We start from the raw sequence: 19,258 nt of genomic DNA, 5'->3' as shown, positions 1-19,258 counted from the left end.
GCATCGCCGGGCTTGCCAGAGGTTTCCCACCAGCACGCCCCAGCGCAGCCCGGTTTAAATCCCTCCAGAGAACGTGTGAACTCCTCGGTGCTCTTGGCTCAGCTTCCTGCTAATGAGCACCGTGAGTTTTACCTGGGAAATATGAAAAATTACAAAGGAAGGTCAGAGATTAGGTAAAAGAGTTAAGGCAGCGTGAAACCACAGGCAGTAGCGGAAGATTTATTTTGCTGGATTTATATCAGCTCTTTAGGCCAGATTCCAGGTCTTGCAGCTACAATTCACGGTGGCAAACACTGCAGCTGGGCTCTTCATTTGAGCCGGCATGGGAGCTTTATCACCCTTGTCCAGTCGGATGCTGCTCCTTATTTGCCAGCCAAGCCAATAGTGATTAAATGGCATTTCTCAGCGTGCAGGTTGGAGCATTATTAGCTCTTATCTCTAATTGCCGTCATTTTGAAAGTGTTTCGAACAGATGGCTCTAAGAGAATAAGAGTGAAAAGAGAGCCTTTTATACCTGTGACAAACAACAACAACAAAAAAGCTTACTGGGCTTCCAGCTTGAGCTTGGGGGGTTAAATATGGGGAAAATAGGCCAAATCCCACTCCAACTCCTGCAGGAAAGGGAACCAGGGACACCAGGACTGCCCCAGGATGGGATCTCACTCACTAATGTCCTTTTGCTCTTCCAGGGTGACCCCATCCCCACATTAATCTGTCCTGTCTGGTGGGAACATGCTGTCAGTGGGTCACCAGGAAATTGGGCATTTCCCTATGCTTTTGCCCCGACATTCAGCTCTGGGAGGTCAGTGGGGCTCCTCCGGGTGCCCAGGGCCCAGGTGGGTGCCTTGGTGGGGTGTGTAACACAATTCACCCCTGCACACCCCACCCGATGATGTCCCACCACCACCACATACCTACCAACGCTGCAGAGGAAGGATTTGACCCACTCCAGTGTGCTCCAGGTGCGCAATAGTCACCTGTGTTAAATCATCGCCTTTAAAATAATCAAGCTCATTATGAGATTATGTGCTACAAGGTCTGGGTGCCTAAACCCATAGCCCAAAAAACTTCTCTTATTTTGCTAACTGCTTAAACGTAGAACTGCAACAGAAAGAAATTGTTCCCGTGACTCGTATTTTTCATCATTTGGTCATTAAATAGTGATGGATATAAACCTATAAAGTACCTAAACTGAACCTTTTAAGAATCCATGAGCAATACTATCATTTCTTTAATAGAACTCGCTGACCGTGCCTTTCTCAGATGCCATTTGTCATTTTCAGCGTGCAATAATCAATAACTTGGCTTTGAAATAAATAATATAACAGTCACAATATATTATCTTTCAGGCTGGCCTTATACTAACCATAAAACAAGACTTGGAAAGATGAAAACTTTAGGTAAATGCCAAAAATGAAATAACCGAGAGTAGGAGCTAAATGAACAAGAAGCTTTACATAGTTTCCCTTCAAAATTAATTTGTACTTCCCTTCTTTCTAGGAAACTATATCTATTTCTGAAATAAAAACAAGAATTTGGGACCATCTGATTTCAGGTTTGGGACAAATACCGTCGTCTTGATTCTCTTGCCAGGTCAGCAAGACATGTGAGCACCAGCATCACTCTGCTGTTATTCACCAGAGCAATTAAACACATGCTAAGTTTTGAACATATGATTGTTACATTAAAATCAATAGGGCCCAAGAGCACGCCTAAATTAAACGTGTTTCTAAACCCAGCTGGAATTTAGAAAACAGCTCTGTGATGAGGTGGCTGAATCCTGCTGAAGGTTTGGGGACGTTCCTCAGGCCTCATGGAGCAGGAGGTGGTGGAGATCCCTAGGGCAGAGCCGTGCACAGGTGATCTGGCTGTGCCGGAGGTGGTGGCATTTGTTCCATGGTCAAAAAGCATGTCAAAACCCCTGCTCAGCCTGTGCTGGTGGTTGATCACTTCCACCCAAAGCAAGCCTGCAGTTTCAGTGTTAGCCAGGAAGAGGCCAGACCTTTTCCAGGTTCAGAAGTACAGTCCTGAGAGCAGAAGACCCCCTAAGAGGTGGGTTTTTCTAGCTATCTCTTCTGAGGAGTGAAAGCTTAGGAAAGAGTTTGCATCAGAGTAAAGCCTCCAGGTCGAAAACTTTGGCACAGCTGAAATCCAAGTCCCTTGCCTATGTCCTTCACTCAAGAAGGGAGCGCTGGACATAAGAGCTGACAGAGGGACATTCGTGCAGCCATGGGCTTCGTCCTGCACCCGGGGCACCCGACCGTGCAGCCGGGGCCACTGCAGTCACCGTCTTGCTCCTTAGGGCTGGATATTTTTGGAGTAAGGAGAGAAGTGTGGGCTCCTCTTTTAAGCATTGTTTCAGGACTCCCTGCTGAGATTTTCAAAGGTTTGCCGAGTCTGAAAGTGCAAGGGAAACGGGGAAGACTCTGTGTAAATAAATTCTGGTGGTTCAGCTCTGAGGCAACATTTTCTCAGCCATTGGTGTAACAACTTGATCTGTCCTTTCCAACCAAAACCTCTTTTTGGAAGCTCTCGCAGCCCATGGCGATGCCCCATGGTAGGGCCGTGTCCAGCCCCAGAGGAAGGCAGAGGAGCAGGCATCAGAGATCATCCCCTCTAATCCCTGGGTGCTATTTAATTGCTGAGATTTCGATATAAACAACAGAAGTTCCTGTCCTTGGGTCTCAGCAGCCCTTGTCACTCTTATGGTTTGAACTAATGGTAACAATTAAAACCACACAAGCTCTGTGTTAAACCGCTTATATCCCCTGCTGCAGGTGTAATCGATACGGCCCCAGCACACGCCATCCAGATGAGCCACTTCGTCTTGACCACCTTTCGGAAGTCACTTCATCACCTGTCCTTCCCCTGCCCCATCACAACTGCTGTGTCTTCAGGGCAGAACTGGCCGGAGTAACATGGTTTAGTGCTTCAGACAATGAAGTCTCAGCCTTGGCTTGACTTCCCAGCAGCTCTTGTAAACACAAATAATTAATTTTACATTGTCTTTTTAAGAACAAGAAAGAGTGAGTTTGAAGGAAGTGATTTAATTTGTTTTGAACTTTTACTTTGGAGCAGAATTGAAGACTACAGTTAGGGTGATGAACTGGGAGAGGCCAGGCAAGAAGGAAACTTTAAGACCTCTAAGGAAAGATAACTGGAGTCTGTAGAACATTTATTATAAGTAACACCAGCACGTGAATCTAAAAATAGCTGTGTGCATATGACTGATATTAAAAATGACTGATTTAAAAGAAAGTGCTTCACCTCTGTTGCCAACCAGGAAGGTAGGTCTCTAGTATTCTCAGACTTAAATGCTGCCAGTATTTCACGTTAGGATAGTCATAAAGGTAAAGGTTAATAGGCTGTACAAATGACAGAGTTTAAAGGGAAAAATGAAGATGGGAAGATTTCTAGCACTTAGGGAACATTTAAAAAATGAAGCTCCTCTGCCTAATGTAATTTTCCCCATATTCTTTCTCACGCTGTTGATCATTATTGAAAATATTTCTATTTGCATAAGTGATTTCTCCTTCACTGCCCATCTCCGTTTGCTTTTTGGATCGTCATTACTTCCCACAGTACATGATGAGTCATAATCCTGCTGCCTGCCATAACAGTCTGCTGCCGTGAGAATGTCATAGGGCAAAATTAAAGTTGTAGCCTCCGAGGGAGGATGGGTAGGGAGACCCAGAGCATGAGGAAGGCTTTTATTTAATTGCAAGTCATTAGAATTGGCAGGTTGAGTAGAAAGGCAAACACATGCGCTGCTGGCAATTGGATTTGGTTGTGGTGTTTCAGATGAGCTTGACAGATGTTGTGGGTGGCAAAAGCGTGTTGCTGTGTCAGCCTTGCTACCATGGCTGGCATGCACTTTGTTCTCTAACACTGGAGCTGGAAATTAGAGTCTAATGGCAAGATTAACGTGACTAAGATAAATACTTTTACACAGAGACTGCCAGTTTGTTTGTTTGTTTGTTTGTTTGTTTCTTGCACTGGTGAAGAAATATTCTCCTTTGGTTTCTGTCTAGGTCTTTCAGAGCAACTGGAAAAGGCCGCGCTTTGAACATCACTTCTTGTGGCACTGCTGGGACTGAAACTGCAGTGAAACAAGCCTCTTTAAAATGTACTAGTTCCTGGGGGGCCCGAATGCTCTTCCCTGCACCTGATCAGTTCCGGCTTGTCACAGGAAAATTTGGGGTGGTAAAATACTGGCCCAGGTTACCCAGAGAGGTGGTGGATGCCCCACCCCTGGAGACATCCCAGGCCAGGCTGGACGGGGCTCTGAGCAACCTGAGCTGGTGCAGATGTCCCTGCTCATGGCAGGGGGGGCACTGGGGGAGCTTTGAAGATCCCCTTCAACCCAGTCTATTCTCTGATTCTGTTCTATGATTATATGACATCTACTCCAGCCCGTGAAATCAAGCTCAACTTTTTGATCTTGTCCCAAGTATGACTACTACATGCATCATAAGGATAAACTACAATACACAATTGGAAATGAGTGAAAACACCTTCCAGACAACATTTATTCTTAGTGCTTTCTTCATGCATGCAGGTGACTGACGGTCTGCTCCAGGTACCTCTGAAGCCTGGGTGTGCAGAGACTCTCCCTGAGTGCGCTTCTTGGGAAGCAAATAAAAAGTCTGGGCTCTGCTTTTCTTTGACATCTGGTACCACACAGGCCTCCACCAGTGCCCCCACTACAGCTCTTCTTTCTCTGTGTTCTTCAGCTAGTTTCTACTCTTCTGCAACATGTCCTTAAAAACCTTCTGGGCCTGCAAGATGTTGAAGTCAGATACCTCTGATTTACTGTAGTCTGAGCAACAAATAAGTATGGAATAAATATTGCTGCTGGTCAAAAGCCTCCTCCACTCTGGAGCTAAAATGAAACAGAGAAAGGACCATGCCTTGGTGCTCCCTCTGGTAATGAATTTTATGCCTCTACCACAGGATCAGACTTTTGAATCTGCACAGAAACTTCCTGAAGTTGTAGGAGATGATCCATGCAGAACTTCTTTGAAAACCTGATCAGGCTTCACATTCCCTGTGCATGGAGTGGGGTGAAACCTTGGAAGCCCCTATAGCAAATGTTTTAAGGATTACTGTTGCTCTTGGTATCCTGCAGCAGTGACTCAATACTGCAGTGGAGCTGTTTCATGCTATGAAAAAATATGCATAGCTTATTTTCACGAATTTCTATTAAATTTCCAGGAATACTGAACAGTGAGATCTCATTTTCTTCCTTCCTTCTTTGCCTGAGTTCCTATATCCCAGTCCTCGATTTCTGCTGTACTATATATCTTCCCAACCCAATAACATTAATTCAGCAGAACACAATAGCATTGAACTCTCGCTTAAAATATGTGCAAGTTTTGTATTTCTTTTGCATGTGACACTGCATAGAACATGATAATTTTTTTTAATGAAACTAGAGGTAAAGCCACCATAACCTACCTCCTTGTTCCTTCCTGCAGGGACTAAAATGCTGAGTAAAAGAAATAAAAGGACTGCAAGGAGTAAAATGTTTGCAACGCAAACAGATTCTTCACTAATTTCTTTTACCATTGCTTGGATGGAAAACTTTTGCAACATCTCCAGTAATCAATTTGCAGAGCATTTTCCTTGTCTGAAACTATTGGTCATGCACTGCCTTTGAGAGAGTTTGCAGCTCCTCCTTCCACGCTCAGGACCCCTTGCTCTGCAGCTAGCTTTTTGGATCCAAATAAGGCCACTGCAGGGAAGAGGTATTTTTCATGCTGAGCCTTTGCCTCAGAGACCACACACCACTGGGGGCTGGAATTGCTTGTGTGAAGAAGTGTTCACCCAAAAGCAAAGGGTCCTTTCTATTTGGTCCTTTGTAATTTCTGGTTCTTCATACATTTCTACAGAGAGATGGAATGGTTATAATGTTCCAAAATAAAAGACAGTTTTCTTTTGAAAAAGAGGCCATGCCAAGAAGTTGAGTGTGGAAAATGCTGCCTGTAGCCTTTTATTAGCTTCATTCACTCTAATATATCTGCCTTGTATGCCAAGAAAAGTATAAACAAATGGCAGAGTATTGGTTTTTCAGTAACAAGGTTTAAACCATGGATATAAAAAGCGTACCCTAGCTGACGCTATTTATGAAACAATTAATATTGTCAATGTCTTTTCCATCTCCTCCAAGTTACACATACGGCATAAACTTTGATATATCTCTAAGAAGTAAAAAAAATACCACCTGGAGAATAAACAGGGCAATGTGCCAACACTATTGGAAAGGGAAACAATTTCCATGTCTTCTTATAAAATGCTTTGATGTTAAAATAAACCATAGAATCATGTTGGTTGGAAAAGACCCTCAAGATCATCAAGTCTAACCACGACCTAACTCTGGCTCTAAACCGTGTCCCTAAGAACATCATCTATGTGTCTTTGAAACACCTCCAGGGATGGTGACTCCACCACTTCCCTGGGCAGCCTCTTCCAGTGATTGACAACCCTTTCCAGGAAGATTTTCTTCCTAGTATCCAATCTAAACCTCCCTTGGCGCAACTTAAGGCCATTTGCTCTTGTCCTGACTTGTTACTTGAGAGAAGAGACCAACACCCTCCATGCTCCAACCTCCTTTCAGGCAGTTGCAGAGAGCGAGAAGGTCTCCCCTCAGCTCCTGTTCTCCAGGCTGAGCCCCCCAGGTCCCTCAAGTGCTTCTCATCACACTTATGCTCCAGACCCTTCACCGTTCCCTTCTCTGAACTCGCTCCAGCACCTCAATGTCTTTCTTGTTGTGAGGGGCAGAAAACTGACCCCAGAATTCGAGATGCAGCCTCCCCAGTACCCAGCACAGGGGGAAGGTGAATTTGACTGTGAAGGCTCAGGGCACAGCAGACAAAAGGTGCCGGTTTTACCTTGTATTCTCAGGATTTATATACAGTTCACTATTTTGTTCTTCGGGAGCTTTTACGCTAGCAGCAAATCTCAAATGCTTCTTTTTCCCCCTGGGATGCCGCCCCTCAGCCTGCAGGCGCCCCCGCGCATCGCTCCGCGCACCGCTCCGCGCACCGCCCGCCCCCGGCGCTGTCCGTGGTGCTGAAGGGACGCATGGGGGAGCATGTGGTGGTACAACTACTCATTGTTGTATAGTATTGGTATCGGTATTGGTGTCGGTAGTGGCATTGGTACATTGATATTAGTACCATTAGTATAATAATAATAGTGATAATTCTCCACAAATTAAGATGGGAATCTGTTTCCAGACAAAATCAGAAATACTTCGGCAAGATTATCATGCATAGCCCAAGTTTACCAGGCAAAGATTTGCATTCCTGTTTTAATCCCCTTGTTTGTCACCTGAAAATTTCAGAGCTGCTTATCAATAATGCTCTGTGTATCATACTGCTGCAGAGGATTCCAATCAATATATTATCATTTCAGAGCTTGATTATGAAGGTGAAGGGCATTATCAAGGACATCTGGAAATTCTGATCAGTGTTCTGCAATCTCTGGTCAGCTTCAGTGCTTTACAAGCATAGTCTCTGGAACAAAATAAAATCATAATCTCTAACTAGAGAGAGAGTGCCTTATCGTCTCGTTCATACCAGCCCTTGCTGCCAATAAACAAGCATACAAACAAAAAGCAGAGGTATCATCTGCACATTTGCTCTAGAGCCTTTTAACATTTCCTTTTTTCTTCACTCCATTGCAGCTGTCGGGCACAGCAATGCATAGCAAACTTCTCATGGCAGCATGATGTGTACTGTATACAGTTGTCTTGACTGGAATATTTGAGAAAACAGTGATCTAGAGAAAGTGGAAATATATTAAAAGGCTTTTGTTTTTGGTGGTGGTTTGGTTGGTTTTGTTCGTTTGTTTGTTTTTGGGTTTGTGACAGCATGACACAAGTAACTTAGTTCTCATACTCTGGGAATGACAACACATGGTAAGAAGACACATCAGGCTGCTGAGGAGAAACAGCTAGTGTTTGCTTAATATGTAAGGATTATTATTATTCTGACAAATCTATTGCTCTGTAGATACCAAACAGTACTTAAATATATTACATTTAATACATATGCCAAGTTGAAATTGTTCCATTTTCTGTCTTCTGTGATATTATTATTATTTGCCCTATCTGCCACCTTGAACAAGATGTTAAAGCATATGCGGTCCCTTTTCGTTGCTTTTTTTCTGGTATTACTCATGGATCCTTAGAGACAAGCCAAAAATCTACCTAGTGTAAAATAATGTGAAAAAGTCTTCCTTGGTTCCTAGCTAGCTCTGTTAGTGCATCACGGTTGCTTCTCATATCTCTGGATGAGGAGGTATTTTCAAGCCACCATTCTGGACTGTGAAGCTGAACTGGTCAGGTCTCTGTGGCTTAATGTCAAAGACCATTTCCCATTATGCAGAAAAGGGTGGTGTAACTATGGTGGCTACAATGCTGCTGAAGCTGAGTAAGCATTTGTGCATTGGAGGGTTTGCATAGTGGTGGATTTAGTCCTTCTGCTTTCCACCAGCGTAGCTTTTATCAAGCTTATAACTAATGAATTTCTGATATAAACTTCTAGTGTTTAATTCAATGTATATAAAATATTTTCTGTGTAATACTTGGTTTCCTAACAGATTTCTTATTTTTCAAGCATCTAAAAAAAAAAAAAAAAAAAAAAAGCAGCAATGTATGCTATGTAAATGTAAAGCTCTGACCCGAAGAAGGATGGTTTGGAATTTGGCTTTAGAGGAAATAACTCTTACCCTAGTGCAGCCATTTCTTGGCCTCTGATGCTTTATCTTTACAATGTGTGTTTGAGCACTTAAAATAATTTAGAGATAGGGGAAATAAGAAACTTCATTATCTAGGATGTTTTCCCTGGAATGTACAGAAGCATTATAGGGCAAGAAGCCCAGAAACCTTCTTTTCTCTGTTCCTGCTTTGCAGAACTGGCAGAACAGAACCTGTGCACCATGGGAGTGATGTGAGTACCTGAGCCGTCTGCATATCTGAAGACAAGATGTCCTTTTGATGCCCCAGCTGAAGAGGGAGAAGGAGCCTCCTGTGGTGTGCACATCTCTTGCACTTCTTGGGATTCCTGAAACATTGAGCTTGCCCGGGGAGTAGCCTTCCCTGGGGACTGGGAGGCAAGACAGGGTCATTAATAAGTGCAAAGCACACCGAGGTCTTGACAAAGAAGCTCTTGTGGAAGCACAAAATGGCCCCATCATTCATTTATTTTGTAAAACCACAAGCTATTTTGGGGACCTGCTGACTCAGGACAAGCTGGTTCAGACTGTCATGCCATTTATAACAAAAGTTCTTAGGGAAATTAGGGAAATCTCAGGAACTTTTAATAAAATTCAAAATACAGCTCATGTTCAGTGTGTATGTTCAGCATAACTTGTACAATTGCCAAGGATGTCTGATATGAAGATGAGAGTCTTTAGAAGTGGCTGATTTTTGAGTCAATGGGCTGTAACACTTTTGAAATCAATGATTATTTAAGAACTCCTAAAACTGCACATTGTCTAGCTGCTGTGCATACAAACATTGGATCTATTCTGCTCTCTGTTTCTCTGTGGATTGTAACACCCCTTTTCTAGCCAGGCCAGTGGAACATTCACCATACAGCTTTGCAGCAATATTTTTATTTCAGTAGGAGTTGAAACTACTCAGTGCTTTTCAGGTGTGCTTCCAAGACACTCATGGATTATCACAAATAAGGTATTTGTGGCCACAAAGAGAGCTGCTTCTTTAGGATTTCACCAGTGCTGATGTTTACACAGTTTATTTTTTTAAAAACTTTCTGCATGATACCTCATAGTTTAAAACTTGGTATAGAAGCACCAGTTTTCAGATTTAGAACGACAAGCTGCAAAGCTACTGTCTATCCATTGTTCTTTGGGTGTTTCTGTCCTGTCATATTTTGAAACAAGTAAGACGAGTTCCAGCAAAGCTTATGTTTGGGTGAGATGTCAAAGAACAGCACATGTGTTGCCTTGAAATCCTCCAATGATACTTTTCACAAGATATTTTCTCCAGTATAGTTAGCTGACCTCTGTTCTGAGACTTCACTCGTGAAAGTGATAAATTGTGCCCACATGACTAATATCAACACAAAGATGATTAGACTTCCTAGAAACTAGACTAGTGGGCAAGTCACAATAACAAAAGCAAAGGACACATTGTGTGAGTTTGTGATAACTTCAGAGCATCACATCACGTTATATAGAGCACAGGTGTAGTGCTGTATGAGATGAAGACTGTACTTAGACCACATCATTTGCCCATCAGTTCTGTCTCCGTGGATTTATTTCAGATTACAGGGTATTTGCAAGAGCACTTGTTTCACAAAAATGTCACAACCTAGAAATTTTTCCTCTTTCCTGTAAAAATGATATCTTTGTGAGTCAGACAGGGCTGTGATCAGCCTCAGAAATAAAAGTCTCATAAATTAAACAACCTGGTTTCTTGCAGTGCTACAAGGCTCTAATATTTGTCAGGAAAGACTCTCAGCTCACCAGGAAACTGCCGGAAGACAGACACTTACAAAGCCTTCCATTTAAAGATACAAAAATGCCATTGTAAGGCATAATAAGGGAACAACTTTAACTGTTCCAAAATACCTCCCCACCCACACACATCACATACACCCTGGTACACTCAACCAAGTGAAACCTGAGATAGGTTACAAAGCATAACTTGCTTGTAGTTTTTCTAGTCTTGAATAAAACATCCCTATCAAATACATCCTGCAACAGACATTCCTTTTGATGAAAAAATAGCAACCTTTTTCTGGGTAACCTCTGTTTGTTTCCAGTCTTGTGTTTCAGAAGAAGCAATTGAAAGAATGACAGAGAAATGCAGTGTTTCTGAATAACTCAGATTTTACAAAGGCCCTGATAGTATGTAATGGTTTGCAGTAGGAAGGGGAGGGCCATTGACAGTGGCTGAAACTCTACAGTAGTTAATCTTTGACATTCACAAAATTGTCTATAGCTGCCTGGACAGCATAACAGCAGCTCTAAAATCTGATAGTGGAAGAACTAATTTAAATTTCCTGAGAAAGGAGCATTTCTGAGTGTTTTCTGTGTTCTCATCCCTTCTTTCTTCTCTCTCTGAACACCTAAATCCTTACGCACAGTGGTATTTCAGCTCTTCCCTGTGGAAGAAAGTTTGAAGTTAGCCATGTAATTAAGCAGTGCCTTGATGAATTACTCTTTCCCTATACGTGCTGCAAAGCCAAATGCTGCAAACTTCTACAGGAGAGCACAGGGCTGGTCTAAAGGAGAGACATCTGGCTGGCCAGTGCCGCCTTCTGCAAAGACATGGCCGGCTGAGCAGGAGGAGGTCCTGCCATGGCCAAAAACCTTCTGTCACAGCAAACACGGATACAAACTTCACCGCTCCTGCTCTGCAAGTCCTGGCTGTGGTCCTGCTGCAGTTGGAAAATCAAAGGAGCAGGGGAAGTGAGCCCTGTGCTTTCCTCGGCCCCATCGGGATGGAAAAGAGGAAACTGAACCCAGAGTGACAGGTGTTTGTCAGCTGCAGTTACAGTGGGAGACTCGGGGATGACAGCTATAAAGATGGTAGAAGAATCTGTGTGAAATACGGTTGCAGTGGGGAACTTCTGCCAGGTGAACAGGGCTGTCAGCAGAGGGTTCTGTGAGCGTGGAACATCTGCAGGCTGTAAGGTAGGGCTTTTTGGAGATAATATAAGCAGGACACCACAGAATCACACAGCACAGATTCATGCTTCAGCTTAGCAAGAGCGTGGTTCTTTAGAAAAATAATGAAAAAGAAGAGGCAGTGCTGAGACAGGATAAATAAGGAGATAAATCACTTTGCAATAGAATGCAAGCCAAAACCTGAAAATAAACAATTACTTTAAATCATATCAAGCACCTATCACAAACATCACATTTATACAATTGATCCACGTGTAAATTAGCCAATTAATTCTGAATTGGAACACTAATGAAATAATAATTATCTGTTTACAATGGAATGGTATGAGTGTGGGTATAGAAACAGAAATGAAAGAAAGATTGCAACAAAATCCACTCAGCTCCATCATCACTGGGCATGGCAGGCAGAGTGGTCAATACCAGTCTTTAATGTCCAGATATTGCTGGGGGGCATAAATAAAATACATAAATAAAATACATAAATATGTGGGCTGCAAATGACAGAGGTAGAAAGGCTATTTTAGAACACTGATTTATTTTTTTTAATAAAGAATTGAAAAGTGGAAATTTCTTTTAACATCTCCAGAAGCTGCTTGGGTTTTGGTCCCTGCTTGGCTTTCTACCGTGAACAGTTGTTTATACTGAGGGACTCCATTAGGATTAGTTACGAAAGCAGTGAAAGATGGATGGAAAAGGGTGGGAGTTTCAATACAGAATGATTTTGGTGACTCACATCTAAATAAAAATCTTTGGTGAGATGGAGAAATGCACTGGGGTCTTCTATAAGAACTTTGCACCCTTGACTTTTCGTGTAAGAGCTGCAAACAGATAGAAAAGAGCTTTAGCCCAGGTTCTCATATGATAAGCAAGAGTCCTAGTTAGGGAACTGTCAGCTATTTGCGGTATAGAAACTGTTTTCCATCTCTTAATTTTTCTGTACATTTTACCCCAGAGTGGAGGAGTATTTCTCTTGAAATAGCATTTGTTTGAAAAATTCCTGATGAGTTTTACTTTGCCTGATTCCTTTAAGCGAAACAGTTGTTAACAGGAGGAGAATATTTCTGTAAACTCCTATAAACTGCTGAGACTTTATTCCTGAGATGCACTTTGCTGATTTTTCATTTCTGCACCTCTCTGTTTATCTAAACTACTCTTTGCAATGACGCCAACAGTATAGAAATGGTCACATAAGAGATGGTGCTCTGAAAAAATGCTATGTACGCTGAAGGTATATGAATATCATGCCTGTTGCAGCCAAAAATATAACATGATTGGGTCTGTGTAAACTTTCCGTGGATTTATGACCCCAAATGTTCAGAGGGAAGCAGAACTACTGAGGATAGCTTGCAAGCATTGACATTGAGAAGTTTGATTCAAATAAAAGATGTCTTATTTCATATTGCCAGGTGGGTGTCTATAAAAGGGAATAGCAAGAGAAATCAGTTATATTTGATCAGGGCATCAAAATATATAAATGTAGAGATTGTTGCCGCGCTATGCACATGCACACTCTTCCCAGTCTACAGCTCTGCGTGTGCCAGGAGAGATTTTTGCAGTGCATGCTCACGTGTATTTCAGATGTTTAGAAGCACGCCAGAACTGGGAGGCTGGTATGCCCTCTTCTTTATCTTTCCTCCTTTCTTTCTTTCCTTCTTTTTCTTCTTTCCTTCTTTCCTTTTCTCTCTCTGTTTTCTCCTTTCCTTTCCCTTCCTTTCTCTTCCTTTCCTTTCCCTTCCTTTCCTTTCCTTTCCTTTCCTTTCCTTTCCTTTCCTTTCCTTTCCTTTCCTTTCCTTTCCTTTCCTTTCCCTTCCTTTCCCTTCCTTTCCCTTCCTTTCCCTTCCTTTCCCTTCCTTTCCTTTCCTTTCCTTTCCTTTCCTTTCCTTTCCTTTCCTTTCCTTTCCTTTCCTTTCCTTTCCTCTCCTTTCCTTTCCTTTCCCCTTTCTTTCCCCTTTCTTTTCCCCTTCCCTTCCCCATCACGATGCTGATCTCCGTTACCCATTCAGCTCCAAACCAGAGTCACACCTGCCCGCCCGAGTGCCGCCGGCCCAGCGGCCGCACCCGCGGGCAATACGCGGGATCACAGCTGTACCGGAGGTCAGGGCCCGGCCCTACCGCCGCCTTCCCGGGGATTCAATGCGCGGTGTGAAGGGATGATGCTCCGTTACCGGAGCCCCGCGCCCGCCCGTCCCGGGCCGCGCTGCGCTCCCGAGGGGGCGGCGGGCCCGGCAGGGGGCGCCCTGTGCCCGGCGGTGGGGCCGGACCCCGGGAGCGGCGCGGGGGGCGGGCTGGGCCGTGCCCCGGAGCCCCCGCCGCGGCCGGGAACTGGCCGCCCCCGGCTCGCCGCCCCTCTGCCGCCGGCTCGACGTGTCCCGCTGCCCTCGCTCCGGCGCGGCCCGGGAGGCAAAGGGGCTCCGTGGGGGGCTCCCGGGGCGGGGAGGACACGGGTGGACCCCGGGGTGAGCCCTCCTGCCGCCCCGCAGCCCGCCGAACCGGGACCTTGCGCAAAGTCGTTGCTGCCCCAAAGCAGAGCCCGGCGGGGCCCGGGCTGGCGGAGAGCGGCGGACGGTGCCGCCGGCTCCGGGACCCGGTAGCCCGGCTCAGCGCGGCTCGGCCCGCTGCCCGCCGGCACCCGCGGCTTTTGTTACCGGCGGTGCGGGGCGGGGGGCGGAGGGGGAGGCGGCGCGGCGGGGCGAGGGGAGGTTTTGTGGCAGGAACGGCGCGGTCCGTGCCATTCGACTCCCGCCGCTCCCGTGGTGCTTCAGCCGAGTCGGGATCCCTTTGTGCTAATAGCCCCGTCCTCATTTGCTGCCTAATTGGACTATATAAAGCCAATAACGGGCGGGCGCTCGTAGCCTCCAGCCACAGCAGCACGTCGCAGGGGGGGCCGGGGCCGCGGCGGCTGCGGGCAGGGGCTGCGCGGAGCCTTCTCCTCCCGGCTGCCTCCCCGCCTAATCCCATTTGCCATTGTGCGTGCCCAATCGCCGTGTGCTCCCCGCGTTTAACTTGGATGACATTTTGATTTCATCATTAGCATCCGGCGCCAGGTTGACGCAGCAGCAGCGGCGGCGGGAGGCGGCGGCGGCGGCGGCAGCGACGACCCCGGCTCTCCGCCTGCCCGCAGCAGCCCCCCGGTGCCGCGGGCTGCGCGGGTCCCCTCGGCCTCCCGTCCTGCCGCCCCCTCATGCGAGGGGCCCCCGGCCGGCCCCGCCGCCGCGCTCCCACGCCGCCCCGCCGCGCCTCTCTCCCGCGCCGCCGGGAGCCGCCACCTGCGCGCCGGGCGCGGGCTGCGGGGCCAGCGGCGGACAGGAGCCGGGCGGGCACCGGAGGATGCCGGAGACCGGGCAGGAGCCGCCCAGCGCCCCGCCGCCGCCTCCCAAGGAGTCCTTCTACATCAAGAACCTTCTCAACGGCGACCCCCCCAAGGCGTCCCCCAAGCAGCCGCGGGCGCTGTTCGCCCCCTCGGGCAAGGCGGCGGTGGATGGCGCCGGCTTCGCCCTCTCGCAGGTGGGCGACCTGGCCTTTCCACGCTTCGAGATCCCGGCGCCGCGCTTCGCCCTGAGCGCCCACTGCCTGGAGCGCGCCCAGACCTGGTGGTACCCCTACGCCCTGACCCCGGCCGGAGCCCACCTGCCCCGCACCGAAGGTACCGCTCCTCCCTCCCTCCTTCCCTCCTTCCCCGGCGGGGTGACGGCGGGGACGGCGGGCGGCCGGGGGGAGGCCGGCGGTGGGGCGACGCGGGGGTCCTGCTGGTTCGTCCCGCTGCCCCCGACAGGACGCGGGGGGCCGGGCGGTGAAGGTGTCTCTTTGTGTCCCTTATCCCCCCTCTTCCCTCGCCCTTCCCTTCCAGCCGCCGAAAAATCCCTGCTGAGGGATTCATCCCCCGCCTCGGGCACCGACCGGGACTCCCCGGAGCCGCTGCTGAAGGCGGAGGTGGAGCAGAAGGAGCTGGACTCCAAGAGCCCCGACGAGATCGTCCTGGAGGAAAGCGACTCGGAGGAGGCGAAGAAGGAAGGAGGCTCAGAGGACTGGAAGAAGCGGGAGGAGAGCCCGGAGAAGAAGCCCTGCCGCAAGAAGAAGACGCGCACGGTGTTCAGCCGCAGCCAGGTCTTCCAGCTGGAATCCACCTTCGACATGAAGCGCTACCTGAGCAGCTCGGAACGGGCCGGCCTGGCCGCTTCCCTCCACCTGACAGAGACCCAGGTGAAGATTTGGTTCCAAAACCGTCGCAACAAGTGGAAGAGGCAGCTGGCGGCCGAGCTGGAGGCGGCCAACCTCAGCCACGCCGCCGCGCAGCGCATCGTCCGCGTCCCCATCCTCTACCACGAGAACTCGGGCGCGGAGGGGGGCGCGGGGGGCGGCGGAGCCCCCGGTACCCAACCCCTGCTCACCTTCCCTCACCCCGTCTACTATTCCCACCCCGTGGTGACCTCCGTGCCGCTCCTGCGGCCCGTCTGAGCCCGTCCGCCGCTGCGCGGAGGGGCGCGGAGAGGCGCGCAAGTCACCGGCCCGCTTGTAAGTACTGCAGCCACTCGTGCGGTTTCACCCAGAGTGGGGTGGGCGAGGGGTGCGGGGTGGGGGGATCCTCTCAGCGGGTGGTGCTAGGAGGAAAGTCACGAAAAATTTAGGGAAGAAAAAAAAAAAGAAAAAGAAAGAAAAAAATGGGGGGAGGGAAAGAAAAACAAGGAAAATGAAAGCGGGAACTTGTAGAGAACCCTGGAGCTGTCACGCCTTTTGTAAACGTGGACGAAAACCGCGGTGGTCTCTGTGGCTTTAGTTTTATTTTTGTAAAAAAAAAGAAAAAAAAAAAAAAAGGTATAATAATTTAAAAAAAAAAAAAAGCTCCCAGGCCACTCCTCGAGATTTGCCAAATGCTAACGGGAAGCTGAATTTCTGTTGCTTTCGGACCTCTCCTGCCTCCAAATTGTTCAGGCTCCTGATCCTGTCGTGACTCAAACTTCATCGACTGCGGCTTTTCATTTAAGCAGAGCTCGATACCGATATGCCTCTTTGCTTTCCTATATTTTCTACCTTTCGGTTTCTGTCATGGGACTTTATAATGAGCAAGAAATACAGACTCGAAGTGAACGGTTAAACACACCCGCACGCTTTGAGTGACCTTATTTATTATCGTTTACTTAGCTATTTTAAATTCTTGATTATAATTCTTGTTTTCCTAGTTGTCGGGTTGATTTTTTTTCCTTGTAAAGTTATTTCGGTATTTTTGGGAAAAAGAAATCTGTACCCTTTTGCTTTCTTTTGTAATACTATTATTATTATTCTTGTACTTTTGAACTGTGCAATATTATACGACGATCCTTAAAGCACTGCTTTTATTTGAATGGTGAGGAAAGGGTTTTTTAGCATTGTATAATTGCGTTCGTTCATGTTGTACAAATAAAAAAATTAAAAGTGAAGGAAAGTGAGAAGAGAGGAGCAGGGCACGGGAATAAGCATCAGCCTGGCTTATGCGAATAAATAAGGGAGATGTGGTGAGCTGGGCGCTTTAAGTGAAGGACAATCAACTTTAGGGTGATTTTAATTTATTTGATATGATGTACAGTTTTCTTCTAAAGTCCATCGAGTATGTGGATTTTAATAGGCAGAAATCAAGTGAGGAGTGGACACCTCTAGTCTCTCTCTGTCTTAGTGTCTGCTCACCTGTTGTCTGACAATTGTTTGCTGTCTTCCCAAGGGTTTGTGTTGGTTTCTTTTCTATATTTTATTTTAGAATCTTTTTCCCCCTTTCGGTTGTAGTCTCTGCCGTCTTGCTTTCTTTAGGGATCGGTCCTATTTTTAAAACAGCCTATATTGTTATAAACTTAATGTTGTGGTGGAAAAACAAACAAAAAAATCAATAAAACCCGTTCCTTATCATTTTTGAAGTGTGGCTTCATAGGGAAAAATAAAAAAAAAAAAGGGGTAAATAAAACAAGCGTTGCCGGGGACGCTGCCGCTCTGCTCAGCCGGGGTGCGGGGCGGCGGGCGCGGAGCAGCCCCCCCGGGGCTCCCCGGGAGCGGGGGTCCGGACACCCCTCCAAATAGGGAGCGGATCGACGCAGGGGGGCCCTTTCCCATCGCAGCCGGGAGCACCGAGTCTAGGTAACTCCGAGCGAGGGGTCCCAGGCCCCCAGGGACCCCCTCGTGAGGGTGGGTGGGGAGGGGGTTCCCAATTCCCACCCTGGGGCCGCCTCCTCGGGAGCTTCCCCTGAACTTCTGGCCGCCCCTTCCTCTACCCCAGCCGGCTGCCCTTCCCGTTCCCCCCCCTTCTCCGGGGGGGCTGCCACAGGGGGGTTTTCCAGAGGCACCCCAGGGTGTCCCCCCCTCCACGGGCTGCGCCCTCTGCCCGCGGCCGGAGCCGCCACTCGTGTTAATACAGCCGGTCAGGTTATTTCGAGATAGAATCGCTCTCCGCTTCCCGAAGATTGGCCCAAATCGACGTGTTTATAGGGCCGAGGGTAGGATTTCGGGCCAAAGAAATCAAAATAAAACTCAGCGTTGCGAAAAGATAATCCTGCCTTTTCTTTTCGTTTGGGATAAAAACGCTGGCAATGGGTCGTAAATGAAAAATAAACAGAGTTTCGGAGTCAAAATACACTGCTCGCTGTGTTACCTACAAACAGAGTGATGCCTTTTCTGTTTGCAGTACTAACTTTGGGACAAGTCGCTTGCGGCTCATTAAAAATATTGTTGTAATAGCAAATACGTCTTTCCATTTTACAGCGCGGTAGCACGATGTTATCAAACGGCAAGGGGAAAAAAAAAAAAAAAACCAACATATTTATTTGTAGTCGGTGCCCAGAAAACGATTCTGGACCGACCCGGCCCTTGCCCAGCGGTCGCCCCCCGCCTGCGCGGCCTCGTCCCTCAAGGCGGCCCTTACGCGGGTGCGGAAGCGCCGGGCCCGGCGCGGAGAGCGGGCACCGGCTCCTCCCGACGCGTCTGGGGCATTTCCCAGGGGAGATTTGATTTTGGTGGGATGTGATGGGGTTCGGGTGGGTGCCTTTTTTTTTTTTTAATTAAGGAAAAAAAATAGGAAAAAACCCCCACAAAACTAAGTCCAGGTTTTTTGCTTCTTGCTGCCCGCGCACGCCGCGGAATCGACAGCAGAAAACAGGCTGTGAAGTTGGACACGGGGGGTGGGCTGGGGGCGTGTCACCCCAATTCGTTGCCCCCTGACCCGCACCCCTCCTGCAGCGGTGGCTGGGCCGGGCTTTTCCTCCCTCCCCGGCCGGGAAGGAGCCCTGGGAGCAGGATGCTCCTTTCTTGGCCGCATCCACAGCGAGCCAGCTTTGGGGCTGAAGCTTTTCTCAAGCCCTTAAAAAGTGTCCCCAAACTCCATCCTCCCCGCAAATGCCTCGGAGACGCAGAAAGCGAGCGGTTTGACCTCTCCTTTCTCGGGAAGAGGTGACATTTGGCAGTGGGCGCCCAGCGATTGTGGGCTCTGCAGCAGCCCCGGCTCTCCCGGCTGAGCTGAGCTGCTCCCGGACGGGCAGCCAAAGTAAACACCCGCCCCCCCGCACTCCCAGCCCTGCCTAAAGTTTCTGGAGAATCCGCATCGATTGCGGATGGAGTGAAAGCAATCGCTTTGAGTGATGGG

At 47.8% G+C, this 19,258-nt stretch overlaps 1 protein-coding gene across 1 annotated transcript; it reads left to right on the top strand.

Annotated features, from left to right (window-relative positions):
• Positions 1-14,988: 14,988 nt before the first annotated feature.
• On the top strand, positions 14,989-16,116 carry HMX3 (H6 family homeobox 3). The gene is made up of 2 exons (XM_065639400.1): positions 14,989-15,304; positions 15,509-16,116. The coding sequence occupies exons 1-2, from the start codon at positions 14,989-14,991 to the stop codon at positions 16,114-16,116; spliced, it is 924 nt and encodes a 307-aa protein (XP_065495472.1).
• The last annotated feature ends 3,142 nt before the right edge of the window (positions 16,117-19,258 follow it).

Source organism: Caloenas nicobarica, chromosome 7 (genome assembly GCF_036013445.1).
Source record: "Caloenas nicobarica isolate bCalNic1 chromosome 7, bCalNic1.hap1, whole genome shotgun sequence".
In the NCBI taxonomy this organism is placed as follows: domain Eukaryota; kingdom Metazoa; phylum Chordata; class Aves; order Columbiformes; family Columbidae; genus Caloenas; species Caloenas nicobarica.
Note: the sequence above shows the minus strand (reverse complement) of the source record. Positions and strands in the feature narration are given on the sequence as shown.